This window comes from Camelus ferus, chromosome 4, assembly GCF_009834535.1.
Source record: "Camelus ferus isolate YT-003-E chromosome 4, BCGSAC_Cfer_1.0, whole genome shotgun sequence".
Taxonomy (NCBI): domain Eukaryota; kingdom Metazoa; phylum Chordata; class Mammalia; order Artiodactyla; family Camelidae; genus Camelus; species Camelus ferus.
In genome coordinates this window covers 62,500,507-62,522,721 of record NC_045699.1, presented here as the reverse complement: position 1 = coordinate 62,522,721, position 22,215 = coordinate 62,500,507, and the positions used below count along the sequence as shown (strand labels likewise).

The 22,215-nt window shown below is 42.3% G+C and overlaps 1 protein-coding gene across 7 annotated transcripts in view; it reads left to right on the top strand.

Moving 5' to 3' along the window:
- Window positions 1-22,215, top strand: part of CDK5RAP2 (CDK5 regulatory subunit associated protein 2) — a 167,414-nt gene that overhangs the window by 9,451 nt on the left and 135,748 nt on the right. For 6 of the 7 annotated variants that reach the window (XM_032478313.1, XM_032478314.1, XM_032478309.1 and 3 more), the window contains exons 3-4: window positions 2,745-2,812; window positions 18,851-18,961. In XM_032478313.1, coding sequence (XP_032334204.1) covers window positions 2,745-2,812; window positions 18,851-18,961 — 179 coding nt within the window. Of the gene's footprint in view, window positions 1-477; window positions 524-2,744; window positions 2,813-18,850; window positions 18,962-22,215 lie in introns of all 7 variants that reach the window. The other variant, XM_032478312.1, reaches the window with a different exon arrangement.

Below are 22,215 nucleotides of genomic sequence, written 5' to 3'. Positions count from 1 at the left end.
TCGCTACCAAGCTGGTAGGGGTTCAGCCAGTGTTTGCTGCACTGAACGGCCAGGTGGAGGCTGGATGTTGGAGTGGTGACTCGATCAGGTGTGGAGGGTCTGCTGGTCCCTGCGGCCGAGTGGCTGGAGGCCCTGGGGGGCTGCCGTCCAAACTGGAGTGTGCCAAGGCCTTCCTGGCAGGCTGTGGGCTCCTGTTTGCTTGCTCAGGCCCCGCATTCCTACGCGGGCCTGCCTTTTGGAGACAAATAGTTGGTTAGACCGCAGGAGACGGCGCTGAGTAAATAAGCAGCCTGCTGTGTGGAAGCTGGATTTTGAGGAGACTCTCTGTTGTGCAGTTTGGGTTTTGCTCAGCCTTCTTCATAATTTTTGTTTCGGAAAAATGTGAATGTCCTAAGGATCTGTGGGAGGTGCTGATGATTTGCTTTGCCGAGGTATCGTGTAGAGATATTGTGACTTGTGTTCTTTTCCCTTCTCCAGAGTGATGAGATGTGTGCAAAAGGAAGAAGTTTTTAGAGCAGACGATGTAAGTTTCACAAGGTTTATTTCTGGAGACTATTTTAACTGACAGGCCACCCTCAGGTTTTCCTTTAGAACCTGTTAACTTTTACTTCAAACATAAAATCCAGCAGTTCTGGTTTCTCGTCTTCCTGCCCGCGGGCAGTTGGGAGCAGAAAACTGGTACGCCTGCTCCTTAATTCAGCCCACATTGTTCATCTGCTTCGTGCCAGGCTCTGGGCTGAGCCCTGGGATTCGGCCTTGAACATGGTTGTGATCAAGCCTAGAGGGTGGACCGTGAAGGATTAGCACGACAGGTCACATGGAGGTGGAAGGGGCCGTGAGGGGTAAGAGGGAACTTTACCCTCCGACGGAGGAGGTGGGGCAGGCAGGAGCTTCCCAGGAGGCTGACCTGGGGCCGAGACTTGAAGAATGAGTAGGACGTAGGTGGGGGCGCAGACCCCGGGGACAAGGCACAGCCCGTTTGAGAAGCAGGGAGGCAGACCTGTGTTCCTTCATCTGGCGCCCAGGACTCGCCACAGTCTGCCCTGCCTGACTCCTGAGCCTCCTTCCTGCTGAAGGCTTCTGAGCTCCCTCCTCTGGGCCTCTGTGGGGCGGTGGGGGCATTTCTTCTCCCTTTTACCCTCATTTGTGTGCTGCCTGCCTGCGGCTTGAGACTCAGCTCCAGCTCCCCGCCTTCTTGGCTCTCCCCAGGCTGACTTAGATCCGCCTTCCTCTCTGATCCTTGTGTGTTTCACTTCCTTTCATTTCCTTCATTCCTATTGGCTCCTTAAAAAGCACCCAGAATCAGACTGCTTCTCCCCCGCTTATCTGCCTCCCTTCCTGGCTAAGCCCCGTGTCCTCTGGCCTGGATTCCCTCGGCACTTTCCTAACTGATCTCCTTGTTTCCCTCTCGGCGAGGCAGTCAGAGGTGCCTGTGAAAACCTACATCCTATCACATTACTCTTGAGTTCAGAATTCTCCAGCAGCTCCTTGGCATAGTGAGAGGCACCTACAAGGCCCCACACAGTCTGCCTACCCCGTCTTCTGCTGTCCTCTTTGGTTATTGCTCTCCTGTCCATTGGCCTCTTGGCTGGTCCTCAGATCCACTAGGCTGGCTCCCACCTTGGGCTTCTCCCTGTGCCTTCTCCATGTCTGCCCAGCGGTCACCTTCGCAGTGAGACCCTCCTCAATTTCACCACCTGATTTGAAGCTGCAATCCTCACCCCACCTTGGTACTGGTAATTCCTATCCTTACCCACTGTATTTTTCTCCAGAGCATTCATCACCTTTGAATGTTCTCTGTAACTGCCTATTGTTTTGTTTATTGTCTGCCTCCTCTTTCTAGACTGTCAGCTCCTTTTGTTTGTCTTGTTTCTGGAATGATGCCTAGCAGAGAGTCGGCCCTCAGCGCATACTTCTTGGAAGGATGTATGCACTCATTTCACTCAGCGCACATTTACTCGGCACCTAAAAAGCGCCAAGCCCTTGTGCAGCGTGAAGCAGTGTGTTTGCTTCTCTGTCTTGGGCACTGGATTGGGAACCACCTGGGTGCAGGATCTGTGTCTCTTTCCCTGTTGTTTCCCCAGCGCCTCGCGTGGTGCTTGGCGCAGAGTAGGGGTGTAATAAATGTTTGTTGAGTTAGAGAATCTGTGTTAAGATTTGGGTATTGGCAAAGTCTTTAATCACTCTGAAGCAGGGATTGGCCGTTCCCGACCCACTGCCTGCTTTTGAAAATAAACTTTTTTTGGAACACAGCTTCTTTGTTCTTGAACTGTCTGTGGCTGTTTTTGTGTTGAGCGATTGTGACAGATTTGAGGCTTTGTGTATGGCCTGCACAGCCTAAAATATTTATTGTCTGGCATTTGAAGGAAAAGTTTGTCAGCCCCTACTGTCAAGTCGGTTAGACACGCATTGTTTTAATTGATGACACGTGAAGATGATATCCCATTCAGCAGAATAATTTTATGACAAGCGGTAAGGAAGTCCATCCCAGAACAGTTCTGCTTTGCCACATGCATTTTTTGGGTTCATCCTCTGACGTGTACATAGTTGCACTGGGGCCAGTTCAAGTAATTTGTAAATTCTTGCAACATGATCGCTTAGAGCTTTCTGTAGACTCAAATCAGTAAATCACAACAGACCGAATGTATTATGGAAGCCAGTTATTTTTTTGTCTTGCCTAATAGGGATGCTGGGCAAATTTGCATATGGCAACGTTTTCCTGTGTCTCTTTTGCTTTTTTATAGTGCTCCCCAACGTGTCAGAAGAAACGGTGTCTCCCAGCAGAGCACGGAACATGAAGGACTTTGAAAATGTAAGTGGGGATACTGAATCATCATCCCTCACAAATCACGTCTGCTGTCACAGTCCAGCCAGACCCAGGAGGGAGCCGTATTTCTCAAGAAGCAGTCCAGGCTGGATGAGACCAGAATTAGGAGGAACTCCGGGGCTCGCGGGCACTCTCTGTGTGACTGTTAAATTCCTCCACTGTCGGCCCTGTATACCCGGGCCGGTTAAGGTTTCCAACAAGTTCAGTAATGTCCAGCTGTGGGGAGCTTGGTGTATTTCTGGTGTCCTGAGCGAGGGGATGTTACCATGGGGCACAGTTGAGAGAAACTAACATGCGTCAAGGGCTTTCCTATAACGCAAGGCGTGTTACTTACGGTTCCCCACTTAATCCTTACTATAACTCTTTCAGATGTTTTGTATTCCCATTTTACAGATAAGGAATCTTAAGACTAGCGGAGACTCGTTTATGGTCACATGATACTTGAGTGATGGAGCTGGGATTTGAATCCAGGTCTTTATTGATCCCAAAGCCATTATTCTTTCCACCGCCTTGTGCCTCCTACTTGTATTTGGTAGGCTGCATCTTTGCTGCTGTTGAAGGAAGCGTGAGCGTCCGGTACCCAGTGCCGGGTGGTAATTGTCTTGAGGGTGGATTGCTTGGTGATGGATTTGGCTTCGATGCCTGATGTCTTCCAGGATTGTGTCTTTCATTTGTTAGCGGATGGGGTTTGTTGTCAAGCAACAGGAAAATAAGGTTATTTTCCCAATTCCAATTCTCCTTAACAAGTTACCTGCGCAGTGCTCTCATTTGTCATGGGAAGAATTAGACCCGTCTTCATTTGTAACCAAATGAAATCCATACTATGCAAGACACAGGAGATATTTATCAGCGTGGAGACAGAGGACACAGAGAGAAGGACGTTCCACAATCGTGTTTCTCCCTCCCCAGCTGTCTTTACAGAACCGAGCGGTGCTGTCTCTGGATTTAATTTAGAACACTCATTACTGCTAACAGTTATGTGCAAACCACCAGTGACCAATTGAAGAAATGACTTGTCAGATCTCTAATGGAAACAAGTAATTTCTGAGCTTCGAGTTGTTATAATTTCGACTGTACAACCCGATCTATGCCGTGGGGTCTGGGGCCTCAAACAAATGAGATTTGATTATTCCACATCGTATATAATTAAAATGCGCTCTACTATTAAATGGTTGTTCTTGTTTTATCATAAGAGTAATAACAGCCACTGTTTATTGAGTTCTTGCTCTGAGCTGGAAACTTGAAGTGTTAAGCTCTTCATATATATTACTTTAATATTAAAGCAGCTCTGGAAGATACAGAGTTATTTAATTTTTGGAGGGCACAGTTTTGAATTTTATTTCTGGATGGAAAAATTTAACAAGAATCTTAGAATTTTGGCTTCATACTTTGTTGTCGGCCTTTGGAACTGGGAGAGATCTTAGAATTGAATCCAGCCCTCTTTATGATAGGTAGGAGAAACAGAGGCCCAGGGATGTGGTGTGGCAAGGCTGTTCTCTGAGGCAGTGGAGCCAGACCGCAGGCTTTGGAGCCAGGCTGCCTGCTCCTCCACTTCTGCTGGGTGACCTCGGGCCAGTCACTTAACCTCTCTGTACTTTCTTTGTCTTGAAAATGGGTATGATAATGCTTCTACTTCCTAGAGATACGGTGAAGATTAATGAGTGAATACATGCGCGGCACATAGGCCTAGCCCAGAGTTCATTCTGTGTGTTACCTGTTTCTCCTTATTGTTCTGTTCATTCTTGTTACTTTTCTCTGTTCTGCCATGTGATTTGTTTCCCTTGCTCAGCCATGTTCTTAATGACCTAAATACTGATTTTCTTAAAGGCAAGAGAGAGTCTTCTGTGACAATATGTTTTAGGATTTATGTTTTTTCTTTATGACTTTGGTCCTTTGGCTGCTCTTAGGTTTTTATGGCATTAATATTTTTTATTGTAGTATTTTCAAGAGCAAATTTTGTAGTTGAAATTGAAATGCCCACCCTGTTCTCAGTGTCTCCTTTTCAGGTCTTTGTAAGTCACTGAACATTTTCATCTGGCTTGAGCTAAATGCATGATCTCTTTTCTGGGATGCTTATAAGAGATGCCCTTGGTATCTAATGCTAATTGTAAAGTCGTGCATATTAAAGAGGGGGCTAGAGTACTTTTGATTTAAAGGGGAATCTCATGATTCATCTTATTCTAATCTTGGATGATGGATATCTGAACATCAGGGTCTGTTAGCTAAGGTCTAGCAAAATAAAGGCCTCCTGGTTTGCTTTGAGTTCATCCATTCATCAATGAATATTTTCAAATATATGCCCTGTGCCAGGCTGTGCCAGGGACTGGGGACTTTGCAGTGGATTAAGACTTGGTAAGTCTCCCTCAAAAGGCTCACAGTCTAGTTGGGGAGATGGGTGGGAAAATAGTGCCATGATAGAGGGCGCTGTGAGGCACAGACGAGGGGCCCTCAACCTGGCTTGGGGGGACTCAGGGCAGCCTTCTTGGAGGAGGCGTTCTTGAGTTGGGTCAGCGACAAGTAGGGACTGGACATGGTGGGAGGACTGGGAGAGCATCTCAGGCATAAGCACTCACGTGTGCAAATGTAGAGACGGGCACACCAGAATGTGATGGGTTTAGGGAGGTGTAAGTTCCCTCTGGCTGGAAGGAGGCTGTGTGAGGGGGTCTGAGAGGAGGGAAGCCCCTGAAATAGGCAGGGGTCAGATTCTGCAGGTTTTTTGTCCTGAAGATGAAAGGGAGCTGGTGGTGGATATTAATCTGGGAAGACATATGACCAGAGTCACGCCAAACTGATTTACAAAACAGAAACAGACTCACAGACATAGAAAACAAATAATGGCTACCAAAGGGGAAAGGAGGGAGAGGGATAAATTAGGAGTTTGGGATTAGCAGATACAAACTACTGTATATAAAATAAACAACAAGGTCCTACTGTAGCACAGGGAACTATATTCAATATCCTGGAATAAACCCATAATGGGAATGAATATGAAAAAGAATATCTATATATGTATACATTTATACATAGATACGTATAAAACTGAATCACTGTGCTGTACACCAGAAACTAACACAACACTGTAAGTCAACCACACTTCAATTGAATAAACAGAAGATGAGGCTTGCTGGTAATTGTGAGGAGGGAGCGAGGCTGGCGGTGGCGTGCTCAGTTAGAAGGCTGCTGTGTGCGGTGGGGAAGGGGCGATGCCTGAGCTGAGGGGCGTCTGGGGATGCTGAGAAGGAGATTAGAATTGCGGAGCTGGAGGAGCGCCTGGAATGTCTCATTCAGGCCCTTCTTTGACGCCTGGGGACTCTGAAGCCCAGAGACGAGGAGGGACATTCAGGCTTTGAACCCAGGCCTCTGGCATGGGAAGTCTTTCTACTACGCTCTGTGTTCTGTGCAAGTCCTCTTCTGACCTGTGAAAACCGCATGCCTCCTTTTGGGTCTTTAAACTGGCGATCCGTTGTCTAATACCTGCATCAGCTGGGGGTATATGTACCTGTGTGGCGGGCCGCAGCAGGAGGTCGGTCAGTCTGTGGTCCTCAGAGGGAGCCTGTCTGGTTGGTCCTTTCTCGCTGGTCAAAGCTGTGATGGGTATCCTGGGGCTCGTGTCTTTGTACACGTTATCTCCTTCAGGCAGATTCTGCCGCTCTTGTCTCAAACCCACCTTCCCTGAGGTGCTGGTGTTCTTGTAGCAAGGCCCTTATTCTTTTTTTAAAAATTTATTTATTTAAAAAAAAAATTTTGGTGGGGGAGGTAATTAGGTTTATTTACTTATTATTATCATTGTTTCTTATTTAACGGAGGAACCAGGGATCGAACCCCTGACCTTGATGCATGCTAAGCATGCCCTCTACCACTGAGCTGTACCCTCCCTGCTGTATTCCTGTCTGTTGAAAAGTCTTGGTTTCAGCTGAGGCAGTTGGTCAAGTTCAGTGTTTTATCTGTGGTGTGGCAAGGAGGTCTGCATCTTCAGATTTGCTCTGTAACCTCTCTGTGGCGAGTTACTTCTGACCAGAGAATAGCTCCCCTCACCCTCGGCCCCCGCCCCGTTTGGGTGGCCCTGGAGCTTCAAAGGCACCGTGCTACGTGGATGTGACGCGCACTTGGGAATGAACAGAGTTGGGTTTTAGGTCTGGCCCCGTCACTAACTGACCTGTGACCTTGGTTAGGTTGCTTCTAGAACCTCATCTGTAAAGTGGGGCTCGTACTGTCTTTCACTCAGAATTGTCCTGAGGGTTCCACGAGTCTCAGTGTGGAAAGCACCTGGCGTGGTGCCTGGCACACGTGGGTCTGCAGTACCTGCCGGTGTCCCCTCTGCTCGGAAGATTCTGTTATAGCCACCTCCCTCGGTTCCGCCCCATCAGTTTTCAGCTTCTCCTGGCCCTTCTGTGATGTTTCTTTGACCCTGGAGTGAAATCTCTGGCCGTGGTCCACGAGACCCTGCCCTGTGGCATCGGCTGCTGCCGCCTCTCCCCTTGCATCCGGGCTGCCCTTCTCCGCCGCAGTGAGGCCTTCTCGCATGCTCCTGCCACTGCCTGGACCGCCCTTTCTCCCCCTCCTGGAATGGCAGGCCCCTCAACCTCCTGTCTCAGCTTTAAAGTGACCTTGTTAGAGAGGCGGTCCCTAACCCCCTTCCCCAACTCACTAGGGACCCCGTTGTTCTCTCTTGCAGCAAGCACTCAGCACCTAGTCTTTTCACGCCGTGGCTCTTATGACTGTAATCATGTTTTTTACTTGTGTGGTTGCTTAACGTGTGTCTCCTGCAGCCTGTCCCTGGTGCTCAGCACCCAGCTGGACCAGATGGTAGTCACTTAATAAATACTTGATTAAATCAATGTGACCTTGCATAAGATCCTAAACCTGGTTGCCTGATCTGTAAAACGGGCAAAGTAATGTTTATTTTCTAAGGTCGTGGTGAGCATTAAGTAGCATATGCCAGGACAGTGCCTGGTAGACGAGCGAATGGGGGTGGCTGCTGTTGTCACTGTGAATAAAGTGGCCAGAGATAGGGTGGCTGGAGGGAGGTAAAGGGTGTAATCAGGGTGGGAGCGTGCAGGGCCCGCCAGAGTCTTAGGGGAGCAGGCAGTAATGAGGGTTGGGTGAGGCTGAGAAGGGAGAACAAGGCAGGAGAGCAGGAAGCACGTGGGATGCAGATGGGAGGATGTGGTTGAGGGCAAGTCTGGAGCTGGCGGAGTGGGTGTCGCCGCCACTCTCTGGGGTGCTGGCTTTGCACAGGTTGGGGCCTTTCGGTGCCAGGGGCCTTGGGAATCAAGTTCAGCCTCTGGCTGGTGGCGACGTCTGGTCAGTGTTAAGTACCGAGGTTCATTTGTGCAGTAGGGTGGCCTCCTGTGCGCTGCATTGAATGCTCTGAGTTCTCAGACCTCTGCCCGTCGCGGCCATGCCCTCCAAACACCTGGCCAGATGGCCGGCTGGGCAGTGTAAGTTTTTACAATCTTTTTGAAGGCCACTTGGAAAGAGATTTTGATGGGCATAAAAATAATATTGCTCTTGAGCCCGATAATCCATTTTGGGGAAATTTATCCTGAGGAAACAACACAGTGGAAGGAAAAAGCTCTGTGCACGCAGGTGTTTGTTGCCACGTTGTGTGTAATTGTGAAAAATTGGGAACAAGGGAATTCCATTTTACATTTATTGTCTCTGGCTTGTGGTGAGTTTGGGATGAAGGTATTTCACAGATGAGGAAGCTGAGGTTGGAGAGATTAAACGACCTGCCCACGAGCTTAGCGTGATACAGAAACTAAAGGCAAAATTCAGACCTGGCTTTTCTGATCGTAAAGCCTGTGGACTCTCTGCGAGAGCACCCTGAATCCATAAATGCTCAACAGAGAATGGTTAAATAATCGACTGGGAATCAATTCAGTAGAATTCAGTGCAGTCATTTTAAGTGATAATTATGTGAATTCTGCAGCAACAAGAAAATATTTAAGATATGTTAGGGGAAAGCAATGGATTATACAAATTCACTTATGTTACAGTTTTACAAAAAATGTGTATTCATGAGCAGAGGCTGAAAAGAATATAAGAAGAGTTGATTTCATAAGGTAGTTGTATTCTGAGTGTTGCTTGCAGTTCAGTTTTTAAAACTCTGTTATTGCTATAATATTGTTTGTTAATAAATAGATGTTTGCCTAGTAATGGTCTTCTGGATGATTTGAGGACACCGGGGAAAGTATTGGAATCAGAAACTAATTCCAAAGTGCCTTCCTCATTCTACTAACCTCACTTGGCTGCCACTGGCAGAATTATCTTGCTTGCAATATTGTTTACCAAGAATTCATGGCTTTTGTGATGTCTAGGTGAGGGGTCTGACAATTTTTGGACTTTCAGAGGGTGACAAAAATTGATGGTAGCCCAAAGATCTGCATGTTGAGGGCTTGAATGAGAAATGGATTCCTTTTGAAAGCTATCCTGTGTTTATTGCTTGCCTGAGTGCCAGGCTGTGCCAGGCACTTGAGTACATTTCGTTGTCATGACACCCCTGTGAGGTAATTGACTTTTATCTTCATTTTATAGATGATGTTGAATACTTTTCCCAAGGTCACATGACTCACAAGTGACAGCACTGGGAGTTCAGTCCCATTCCGATTCCGCTGACCCCAGGACCCTTGCTCTTAGTTCTTGCTGCCTCGAATCGAAGGGTGAGCTGTTGTGGGGGAGCTGCAGCTTGGAAGGCCCAGGCTTTTGTAAGCCGTTGAAACTCATCGCTGGAGCTGGGCAGCTCGCGGAGTGGTTGGAGTTACCCTGATTCTTTTTTTTATGTGGTTGGCTTTTGTTTCTCTTCCCTTTTTGATGGTGCTCTAGGTTAGGAAGGCCTTTGACAGGGAGAGGGGTGGGGGTGAGGTGGGGGGAAGGCCCAGTGACTGACTAGCAGCTCCTTCAGAGTCTGTTGCTCTGCTGAGCTGGGGCCCCGGTCCAGCTTCCGAAAGCTCCACCCTGTAATCCAGGGGCAAGTTGCCCCTCAGATGGCTGCAGTGCCATGGTCACACTTGGGTCGCAAGGGCCAGAAGGTGCCAAGTACAGCCCTTACATTGGCTTACTTTTGACTATAAGCATTAAGTTTCTAAGTCATATTTGGTGGGTTTCATATTTTGAGATATTTATTTCTACTGTATGGTAAGCTGTTTTCAGTTTTTCTGCTCAATTTTTTTTTTTAATTTCTTAGACTTGTTTCTCTTAAAGGGAGAAGTATAGATGAAAAGAATATTAATATGTTTCGAGTTCTTATGTTGTGCTAGGAACAATACTAAACATCCTAATTAATTTCTTTAAATCCTTATAATAACTCTTGTAAATAGGCCTTACTATAATCCCATTTTTATAGATAAAGGAACTGAGGCACGCAGAAAAATGAACTTGACTAAGGTCGTACAGCTAGTGAGGTAGTCTGGATTGTATTCAGTTATTAATTTATTCATTCATTCAACAAACGTTGATTGAGAGTCCACTGGATTCCAGATGCTGTGCTGAAACCTCAGAGGAAACAGCCATGAAGAGAGAGATAATAAGGTCCCTGCCCTCAAGAAGTGGATTATATTCACGTAACAAGCATGATAATAAATAATAAAATGTGCCAGTAAATAAGATGAATACAGATAGTGACAACTTCCAGCAAGAAAATGAGAGTTCCGTGTTAGCGGGTGACCTGGCAGAGGCGGTGGAGATGGGGCCCACTTTAGAGCAGGGGGTTAGGAAGGGCCTCTCCGAGGCGGTGACATCTGAGCTGAGATGCAGGCTGAGACCTAGCCTCCCGACCCGCCTGTAAGTGTGCGGAGTCTGGAATGTGGCGGGTCACGTGCTACATGAAGAGGTGGACCCAAATCTGTGGCCCTGGCAGGAGGTTTTATTCTAAGAGTGATGGAAACAACCATGGAGTGATGTTGACCAGATCTGTTTGACTCTGAAGCCTCTGGGTCTGTCCTTGCATCACACTGCCTTCAAGAAATTCTTAAATGTGTCCATCCAGCCAGCCATTGGGTATTCAGTGACTGTCTCTTATGTTTCAGACTAGAATGCACAAGATGCAGTTCCCCATCTCTCAGAGATGGGTTGGGTAGAAAGGGCAAATAACCAGCTGGTACAATGCAGCGTGATCATTGCTGTGATCAAGAAAATCGAGGGTGTGTAGAAATGTTTAGAAGGACCCCAGCCTAGCCTGATGGGGGTAGTCAGAGAAAACTTGATGAAGGAAGTGGTATCAGGCAGAGAGGCTTTGTTAGGGAGATGGTGCCTGTGTTCCATTTTATTTGTTTGGGCTTGTCTGGTGTTTGTAGTGACCTTCTAAAGGCTTATTTACCTTTATCTCATTTTTTTAAAAAAAACTTCTTTACCTATAAATAGGGCAAATATTCTTTCAAGTGTTGCTAAGAATTTTAGCAGTGCGCACAATGTGGGCATTCTCAGCAACCTCCATAAATATTTTATTGGTAGCAGAGTAATAGAATAAGGTTTCTCTTTATAGGAAGCATCTGGCGGAGTCGACTTTTTTGTTTGAATGAATGTTTTATGTGCTGTTTCCTTAAAACATTTAAAAGGAGGCTTTAATGAACCTACCAATTGTTTCTTGCGCTGTTCTTCTCAGCCACAAAATGGAAACCTTAATTTAAGTGTTAACGAGGGGCCAAGGGCAGACAGTTTGAAATATACTTAATGTAGAATATGCTTGTCATTTTCTTTTATCCAGTCATAAAGGTATTAAAAAGTTTATCAGAAAGACTATTATATGCTGTGTCCAATTATTTTTTAAAATGCTGAAAAAAACCCCAGGGAACATACATGTGTGGGGATGTACTAGCATTCAAGTACAGCTGTGAATATTTTGCTATATTTCATTTTACTTATCTTTAAATAAACTTTATTCAGATCTAATTTGTATAAGATAAAACCAATTTAAGTGTTGGTTGAATTTTGGCAAACATATACACCCTTATAACCACTGTCATAAACTATATATATATGTATGTATGTGTATGTGTGTATGTATGTGTGTGTGTGTATGTATGCGTATATATATATATATAATTTTTTTTCTTGGTATATGTGTATATAGTTCTAGGTTCATGTGACCATCACCACAATCAGAATGTAGAATAGTTCCATAATGCCAAAAAATGCCCCATGTGTTGTCTCTTTGTGGTCAAACTCTCTCTTCACCCCAAACCTCTGGCAGCTAATCCACTGTTCTCAGTCCCTATAATTTTGCTTTTTCCAGATGTCATATGAATGGAATCATGTAATATGTAATCTTTGAGGCTTCTTTCCCTCACCCGTAATGTCTTTGAAATTTATCCGTGTTGTGTATATCATAGTAGCTGAGTATTATTCCATCGTATGGATGTGGACTTTATTCACTCACCCTTTGAAGAACATTTGGGTTCTTTCCAGGTTATGGTGGTTATTAATAACGCTTCAGCAAACATGCATGTACAGGTTTTTGTGTGGATATAGGTTTTCATTTCTCTAGGGTGACCCAGGACCGGAATTGCTGAGTCATAGGGTTAAGTTTAGTTTTTTGCGTAAGAAACTGCCAAACTGTTATGCAGGGTGGTTGTACCATTTTGCATTCCCATCAGCAGAGTATGAGAATTGTGTTACATCTTCATCAGCATTTGGTATTATTGGCTAAAAAGAATATTTTTAGCCATTTTAATAGATGTGTAGTGGTATCTCATTGTAGTTTTAATTTGCTTTTTCCTAACGGTTAGGTGTTAAAAATCTTTACTTGTGCTTATTTGCCATCTATGTCTCTTCTACGATGAAGTTTCTTTTCAAATCTTTGCTGAGTTTTCTGTTTTTTTTAAATTAAGTTGTTTTCTTACAATTATATTTTGGGAGTTATTTATATGTATTCTGGATACATTTCCTCTGTTGGATTTGTGATTTGCAAATATTTTCTCCCAGTATGTAGCTTGTCTTTTCATTCTCTTAACACTGTGTTTTCCAAAGCAAATATTCAACATTTTGATGAAGCTCAATTTATTGATTATTTTATTTATGGATCATGTTTTTGGTATTATAGGTAAGAACTCCGCCTCTCTGTAGGTCCCAAAGATTTTCCCCTATGTATTCTTCTAAAAATTATACAATTTTATACTTTACATTTAGATCTATGATTTAATTTGTATTAACTCTTTTTTATGGTACGATAGATCAAAGTTCATTATTTTGTAAATACATATCCAATTGTTCCAGTGCTGTGTGTTGAAAATGAAAAATTTATCCTTTCTCCATTGAAGTGTTTTGCACCTTTGTCAATAATCAGTTGACCATAATTGTATGGGTCTATTTCTGTATTCTGTTTCGTTGGATTTTTTTTCAAAATTGTTTTCACTCACCTAGCTCTTTTACTGTTCCAAATAAATTTCATAATTGGCTTGTTTATATCTGTAAGAACTCCTGTAGGGATTTTGATTGGGATTGTATAAAATCTAGGGATCAATTTGGAGAGAACTGACATCATTATTATATTGAAGTTTTCCAATCCATGAATATGGTAAGTAGGTTTCCTCACTTATTTAGGTTCTTGATTTCATCAGCATTTTGTTTCATCTTCTCTTTTCTGGAAGGGATTGTGTAAAACTGGTGTTATTTCCTCTGTAAATATTTGGTAGAAATTACTACTGAAATCATCTTGATCTGAAATTTTCTTCTTTGGAAAGTTTTTAATTACACATTTAAGTTTCTAAATAGCTATAAGATTGTTCAGTTTCTCTTATTTCTTCTTTGGTGGATTTTGATAATTCATGCCTTGGCAGGAATTGTGTTATTTCATCTAAGCTCAATTTATGTGCATAGATTTATATGCATTATTCTTTTTTTTAAACATTTTTTATTGATTTATAATCATTTTACAATGTTGTGTCAAATTCCAGTGTAGAGCACAATTTTTCAGTTATACATAAACATGTGTATATTTATTGTCACATTTTTTTCTCTGTGAGCTACCATTGTATGCATTATTCTTATATTATCCTTTTAATTACTGTGGGATCTGTAATGATAGCTCCTCTTTCTTGATATTGGTAATTTGTATCTTCGCTTTTTGTTTTTCTTGCCAGTCTTGCTAGAGTTACATTAATATCAATGATCATTTGAAAGAGCTGTCTTTTAAAATTGATTCTTATCTGTTGTTTTACTCTTTTCCATTTCATTGATTTCTGCTTTTATGTTTATTATATCTATCAGTCTTTTTGCTTTGGGTTTATTTTGCTCTTTTCATGGTTTCTAAAAGTAGAAGCTTAAGTTACTGATTTGACATATTTCTTCTTTTCTAAAGCATTAAATAGTATCAATTTCCTCTAAGTATTTAACTGTATCCTACAAATTTTGATATAGTTTCATTTTCATTTAATTCAAAATATCTTTTGATTTCCCTTGAGACTTCGCTTTTACCCATGGATTATTTAGAAATGTGCTATTTAATTTCTAAGTATTTGGGAATTTTCCAATTTTCTTTCTATTCATTTCTAGTTGAAATCCATTATGTTTAGGGAACATGGTTTGATTTCAGTTCTTTTAAGTTTGTTAAGGTTTCTTTTATGACCCAGGATATCTTGGTAACTGTTCCATGCTCACTTGAGTTGTTGGGTAGAGTGTTTTATAAATATACATTAGATTCAGTTAGTTATTCAGCTTTTTTCTATTCTTGTTGATTTTTTGGTCTACTTTTTCTACAGACTAAAGAGAGAGGAGTATTGAAGTATCCAACTGCAATTGTGGATTTGTCCATTTCTCCTTTCAATTCTGTCAGTTTTTGCGTCGTGAATTTGGGGCTGGAATGTTAGGTGCACACACAATTAGGATTCTTATGTTCTTTCACTATTATGTAGTGCCCCTTTGCATCCCTGAATAATTTTCTTTGCTCTGAAGTCTGCAGTTTCATATATTAACAACCACTCCAGCTTTCTTTTAATTAGTGTTTGCATAATACATCTTTTTCTAACTGTATCATTATATTTGAAGTAGGTTTCTTGTATACAGCTTTGGGCTGTTTATCCATTCTCATAATCTCTGTATTTTAATTGGTATGTTCATATCGTTTACATTTAACATGTATCAATGCATTTTGATTTAGGCCCACCATTTTCTTATTTGTTTTCTGTTGTTTCTTCTATTTTTATTCTTCTCTTTCCTGTTTGAAACCTTCTTTTGGATTATTTAAAATATATTAAGTTTTTGAGCATATCTCTTCATATAGTTTACTTAAAAAACATTTAAATAATTTTAGTGATTGCTTTAGAGATTATAGTAACTTTTCCTTTAAATGTAAGTGAAATGTAAAAATGTTACCAACACCTATCCCTAGTATGTTTCATATCCAAATACATTGAAAACCCCACCAACTATATTTTAACTTTTGCTTTACTATCATACGTGTTTTTAAAAACTTGAGAGATTTTCATTTCTACTGTTTTTCTAGATAGTTACCTAGATATTTACCACTTGTTTTTCTGTTCCTTCATGTCTGAAGTTCCACATTTCCCTCTTGTATACTTCCCTTTGGTCTGGGGAACTTCCTTTAGCGTTTCTTTTAGAGCAGGTATGTTGGCCGTGGATTCAGCTGGTTTTCCTTCATTTGAGAATGTCTTCATTTTACCTTCACTGCTTAAGGATATGTTTAGTGGATATAGAATTCTATCTAGAGGGGAGGGTATAGCTCAAGTGGTAGAGCACGTGCTTAGCAAGCACTGAGGTCCTGGGTTCAATCCCCAGTACCTCCATTAAAAATAAATAAACTTAATTACCCCCCCCCTTACCAAAAAATAATAAAATATTTTAAAAAAGAATTCTATCTAGCATGATAATTTCTTTCAGTATTTTAATGGTATTGTTCTGCGCTCTGGCCTCTATAGCTTTGACTGAGAAATCTGCTGTCCTTTGAATCATTGTTCCCCATGTATGATGTGTATTTCTCTCTGGCTGCTTTCAAGAGTTTTTGTTTGCTTGATTTTTGGTCTTTAGTTATCCTGTTTGGTGTTTGGTGAACTTGTTTAATCTGTATGCTTTATGCTTTTTTCCAAAATTAGAAAGTTTAAAGTTATTATTTCTTCAAATTTTTAAATACCGCACTCTCCTATTTTTTTCTAGGACTCTGATGAAAGACCTTTTAGTATTGTCTCAGAGGTCCCTGAGGCTCTGTTAATTTTTTTCCTAGTCTTTCCCCTACCCTCGTTTTCATATTGGATAATTTTTGTTGATCTGTCTTCAAGTTCACTGAATCTTTCTATGCCAGCTCCATTTTTTTTGAGCCTATCCATTCCATTTTTTTAGTTGGTTTTTATATTTTTCAGTTCTAAAATTTGCATTTGGGTCTTTTCTGTGTTTTCTGTTTCTCTGTGAGACTTTCCATTTTGCCATTCATTTTGAGACAGTTCACTCTTTGTCTTGGCGTATTGCAGACATTTTTATCACATGACTTTAAACCATGTTCGTGGATCTTTTTGTAGTTTGAAGTTTCACATTTTGATTTGATCCCCCCAAATCATTTACTTTCTTCTCCATTCTTTGTGCGTTTTGTTGACCCTGTCTTAGGCATCCCCTATACAGTATTTTATTTCATTTAGTACTGACAAAAACCTATGAGATCAATTTTATTAGCTTTATGTTAGAAGTGAAGAAACTGAGGCTCCGAGAGGTAACCTATCTAGAGCTACTCCATGAGAAGGAGAGTTAGGATTGAACTTAGTGTTGTCTCCAAAGCCCCTGGTCTTTCTGCTTCCCCTTTGAGAACTGAGCAGGAGTAGTGACTTTGTGAGTGGAAGGCGTACATCAGATGCACGAGTTCTGGCATGGGCAGACACACTGGGTTTTGTGAAGCATCAGCAGCACTCCCTTCACAGTTCAAATGGTCTTTAAAAAGGATGCATTCATGTGTTATTATTTTTAACTCATTTTTTATTAGTAAATTTATATGGTACAACATTCAAAAGGTAAAAAGGTTATGTAGTATACTTCCAGATACATACCATTTATATCAAGCAAGTAATCATAATTCATATCCTCCTCCTACTTTTTAAAATGGTAGCCTGCCACATAAAATGTTCTATACTGTAATGTTTTTATTTAACAATGTCTCTTGATAATTTCCTTTGAGTACACAGAGTGACCTCTTATTCTTTTTTGTGGCTCCGTAAGATTCTGTCGAGTGGCCATATCATAATTTGCTTATAATCATGGACTAGTTGACTTTCAAAAATGTAACAGGTGAACTAAGACATACATATAGGAACACACTGAAAGCACATGTGAACAGTTCAGTAAATTATCAAAAAAGTGAACATAGCCGTATAACCATCATCCAGGACAAGAAATGGAACTCTGTCAGCACCCCAGAAGTCTCCTTCATGGCTCCTCTATCCACCTTTCCTCCCCAAAGAGGTGGAGCCATCACCCTTGACTAGTTTAAAGTTCCCTCCTAGCCTGTGGTTCTCTCATTCTCATTAAAACAGTGTTAAGGAAGGGAGTCTTTTTTTTTCTTCACAGGCAGAGAATGAAAGCTGTATGAACAGAGAGATGAGTGGTGGTGGAAGGATTTTGAAAAACATCCAGCTATTTTAACATGGTGATATAAAAATACTAGGAAGAAGCTCTAGTGTGTACACTAATGGCTGTTTTTGGAGTTAGGTTAACCTGCTTCAAAAAGCTTGCTGGATGACCCAAACTAACAAATCAGGTATTTGCTTGCGGCAGTGAGGTTCACCTGACACATCATAGTCACTGGAGTCAGGGCGGGATAAGTGTCTCAGCTTTTCCACTGTTCGTGTGATATTTGATCATGTGTTTAGTGGGAGTAATACTTTCCCAGAGTTGTTTTAGGGATGGGGATACTGTATGTAAATTACCTAAGCTCAGTTTCAGTTACATAGTAGGGTCTTGGTAAATATCAGTTCTCTTCATCTGTTCTTTTTTTCCTTTCCAAATTTTAATGTTAACAAATTTCAAACGTAGGAAAAAGTTGCAAAATAGTACAACAAACAACCATGTATTCTTCATGTAGATTCATCCACTCATATTTTGCTGTGTCTGCTTTGTCTCTCTTTTTTCCCTCCCTCCTCACTCATTAGCGAGTTAGTCGTGGACATCATGACAGCACCCTTAAGTACTTCAGCGTGTATCTCTTACTTAGGACATTCTCCTACAAAATCATAATACCATCCTAATATAAAATTGTTGTTCAGACTCCTACTTATCCCCATGCGGCTTTAAAAAAAAAATCAAGATTTTACTTCTGTCTATTTAGAAGAGTTCCCCAGCTATGTTTGCCTTAACACCGTCCCTGAGATTTTTGAAGAGTCCAGGCCTGTTGTTTTGTATGATGTCCTTCGATTTGGATTTGTCTGATTGATGACTCTTTAGCAGATGCAGGTCAGAAGTTGTAGGCATTTTAACATTTTAAATGAAATTGCTTACTTTCCGTGATTTAGTTCAGGACCCATGAGATGTCGGTTTGTTCCGCCAGCGGTGATAGTAAACATATCCTCTTGATTAAGGTGGTGTCTTCTAGCTTTCTGAATTGTGAAGATACCTTTTCCTTTTGTAAGTGATAAACCGTCTGTGCGGTGATACCTTGAGACGATGGGAAGGAATACCGTGTTCCCCAGTGCTCTTTGACCAAATGCTTTTAGCGTTGGTGATTCCTGCCTGACTCAGTTATTACTAGACCAGTTGCATAACGGTGATTTTCTGTTCCTGTTGTTCTGCTACATTTATTAACTGGACTTCTTTCGTAAAGGAGAGCTTCCCTCTCTTCCTTCCCTTTCCTTTCTTTCTTTACTTATTTACTATCAGTGTGGAGTCATGAATTCTTTCTCCACTCAGTCATTATTCATCCCAGTGCTCAGATTGTCCTTAGTGTAGCTCGTGGGAGCCACTCAATTCTGGGTTGGTGCAGTTGGAGCAAAGGTAAGCCCTGACTCCGTTTGTAGCCCCGGAAGCTATGGGGATTAATGCAGATGTTGGCCCTCAGACCTTACTTTTGATAACCCATCTGTGCTTATTTTCTAGCAAATCACTGAACTGAAGAAAGAAAACTTTAACCTAAAGCTCCGCATCTATTTCTTGGAGGAAAGGATGCAACAGGAACTTGACGGCCCCACCGAACACGTCTACAAAACTGTGAGTGTCCCACTTCTCACTGCCCTCCCCGGTGTCTTTTCTCATAGTCATTCTGAGCAGAAGTTTGATGAGTATTTGTTCGCAGAGTTGGCATGAATAGATGGAGCTGCTTTCATTTCATCTGAATTGATTATGGGGAGCAGACAGACAATAGAATGACCTTAGTATTAAGCAAAGCGATACAAGATTAATTTTAAGAGAGTCCTTCTCTTTTCTTAAAATCAGACTTCTGATTTGTCATGTCTCAGTTGCCTTTTTCTCATTATTTATAATTTAGACAAAGACAGTGAAATGGTGGAATGTCTTTGGAATTGCATCCTGTTGTTAGCAACTAACCTGGGTAACTGCAGGCAGGTCACTTCGGCTCCCCGGGCTGGCTTCCAGAGTTAGGTGATAACCCCTCTGTCTAGGGCTTATTTGTGTGGATTAGAATGAGTCGACAGATGCAAAGCCTCAGCGCACAGTCAGTGCTTGGCAGTTACCATTGTCTTAGCTGAGGCTTCCATTGGCGGCGCGGTTAGGGTTGTCTGGTTTTCTCTTCTGTTTTCCTTGTGTGCTTGCTTATAACTGTCAGGAAGAAAGGCCGTTCCCATCTGAAGTCTTGACCTGGAGGTCTCTGCCTGAAAACAAACCTTGGTTCTGAAAGTTGAACAGAGAAGTTGGCTTTCATAAAAAGGCACAAGTACAAACATTATTTCAGGGCCCATTTCTTGGCTTTCTCCAGTAGATTAGCCCTTGGCTTGGGAATTATTCCATTTGTTTTCTCTTCTGAAGTTTGCACCAGTGGAAACTTGAAGGAGGAAAAAGAACTCTCCTTGAGTTTCAGTGGACGGACTTAAGCGGACTTTTCTTGAAGAGGGATTGTACTGTACTTCTGAGCGTTTTCAAGAATCGAAAAGCTCCCTTGTCCCTCAGGACACAATTTTTTTCATTGCGGGGGTGGAAAGACAATGAGGCTCTCCTCTTTGCTGTAAGGCAGTGGCGATGCAATAGAAATTTTACAGAAAAATCAATAGCCTAGAACATTTTATGTGTGAGTGTGATTTGCATGTATCTCAGAACTGATATGGGTGATAGGAAATCAAAACATGTTAATTGTCTACTCTGGGTCACCACTGTCCTGGCCGTGTGGACATTCATCATCTTATTTTAATTCTCAAGACAGTCCTGGACAGTGCAGATGATCCTCATCTTGCAGGAGAGGAAACTGAAGCTCAGGGAAGATCAATAACTTGCTCGGTGTCATATCGCTGCTCTGGGAGGTGGATTTTGAACCCAGGTCTGCCCACCTCATTGTCCTACACTCTTTCAGCTCTTCTTTTCTATTGTTTGGTTAGATGACTTGATCTAACTGCTCTTTTATTTAAATTTTAAGTTTTCAGACAGGTGCACATGGTTCAAAATCAGAAAGCCTGAAAGATAGACATTGAAAAGACTTTCTTCCACTCTTGTCTCCTAGCCCCTTAGATCTAACCAACATTATTAATTCCTTACACATTTTATGTGTATACAAGTGTGTGTGTGAATGTTTATGTGTATAAACTCCCTTTGTACATAAATGTGAGCATATTCTGTTCCATACCTGGCATTTTTCCTTCACCATATCTTGGGTATCTTTCCTTAGTAGTGGTTTAAGAGCCTCTTCATTCTTTTTTATAATGATAGTCCATTTTATGCTTATAAGGTGTCTTGATTTTTTGGGTTTGGAAATTATGGTCACCATGTACATAAATTTATAACTTGAAGTATTGGGCTTGCAAACAATCATCTGGTGGACGCACTAGCTATGCAGTCTTTTAAATTTGCTAGGCGGAGGGGGCAGCTGGTTCAGCAGAAAGCAGAACACTTAGATCATACGGTATCAGCTCTTACATAGAAGCTCTCTGCCTTTCGGAGAGCTGGGAAAGCAATCCTCCCTCTGAAGGATGTTTCTGCAGTTTCCCCAAAACCACAGATGAAGACATTGTTCACCGTCACTCAGTGTTATTTAGGTGAAGATCAATTTCTTCTGGGAAGATTTCTGCTGCAGAGATGACTTCTTTAGTTCCTCATGTTTGACGGTGAAGAAACTAACACGTTCTGAGCCTTGTCTCCTGACCTCTTCTCGTTTGTTAGTTCATTCAGTCCTCAGATCCGCCACGTCAGGTGGGCTTCCTGTTTTCCATGTGACGCTCGAGGGATCTGAAAGGAGAAACGGTGCTTTCTCACCTCCTGGGCTGGTGCTTCTAAGGACAGTTACAGGCTCGCACTTCTGCTCTTGTATTCGATGTGAGCTTGAAGGCAGGGCCCGCGTCCGGCTTGTTTACACCACAGTGGCCCCCATGCGCGGCCCGTGCTTGGCCCGTTACAGGGATCGGGCCGGGTCTGTGAAGTGAAGGAATGAGTCAGTGAGCCTCCACTGATTCACCACGGTTTCCTCCTGGTAAACGGCGGAGGCAGAATTTGAATCCAGGTCCTTCTGGTCCCAAGCCTATGACCTTTCCATTCTGACTGACTTCTCAGTCGAGATGCTCTTCCCCACAGGGTTGCTGGGCCGAAAGGAGGAAGGCCTGGCCTCTGAGATTGGAAATTTTACTGCCAGTGTTATTTTTATTTAAAATACTACACATGTATTATGGAGTAGAATGTAAAGTAGGCAAAATTTTTAAAATAAAACAGGAGCAAGGTTTCAGAGAAATCTTGTATTGACATCAGTCCTCTGCAAACCCTGCACTCAGACCCCTGTCTTGACTGCGTGAATTCATCCAGTGTTCCATCTGGGATACGTTTGTGGACTGGTTTGTGAACCATCGCTGCCCCACTGCCTCACGTTCTGATCCGTTTGCCAAAAATTCTCTTTGGATTCTCATGTGCGTGATAAGCCCAAGGCCATGTGTGACTCCTTTTGTTCCAGTCAATTAAGAGGCAGCGGGTTGGGCAACACTGTGGTGTCCCTTGTAGACAGCTGGCCCTGGGTGGTTGTGGCTCTGTGGTAGGGGAGGACCCTGAAGTCTCATAGTGAAATGAGTCAGGCAGTGATGCTGCCTCCCACATTTTATTTTTTTTTTGAAGCTATAACACGTTTCCAGTGCTCCAGCCACCACATGCATGATTGTAAACAACCAGAAGTAATTGCCTTGGAATGGTAAAAGCAAACTGCAGAATTGCCTGTAAATTTGCTTGGCGGAGGGCAAACAATTTTTAAATCAGCCTCACTTGTATGACATTTATGCCTCAATGTTTGAATGCTCTGGCTGTTAGAAGCTTGGAAAATT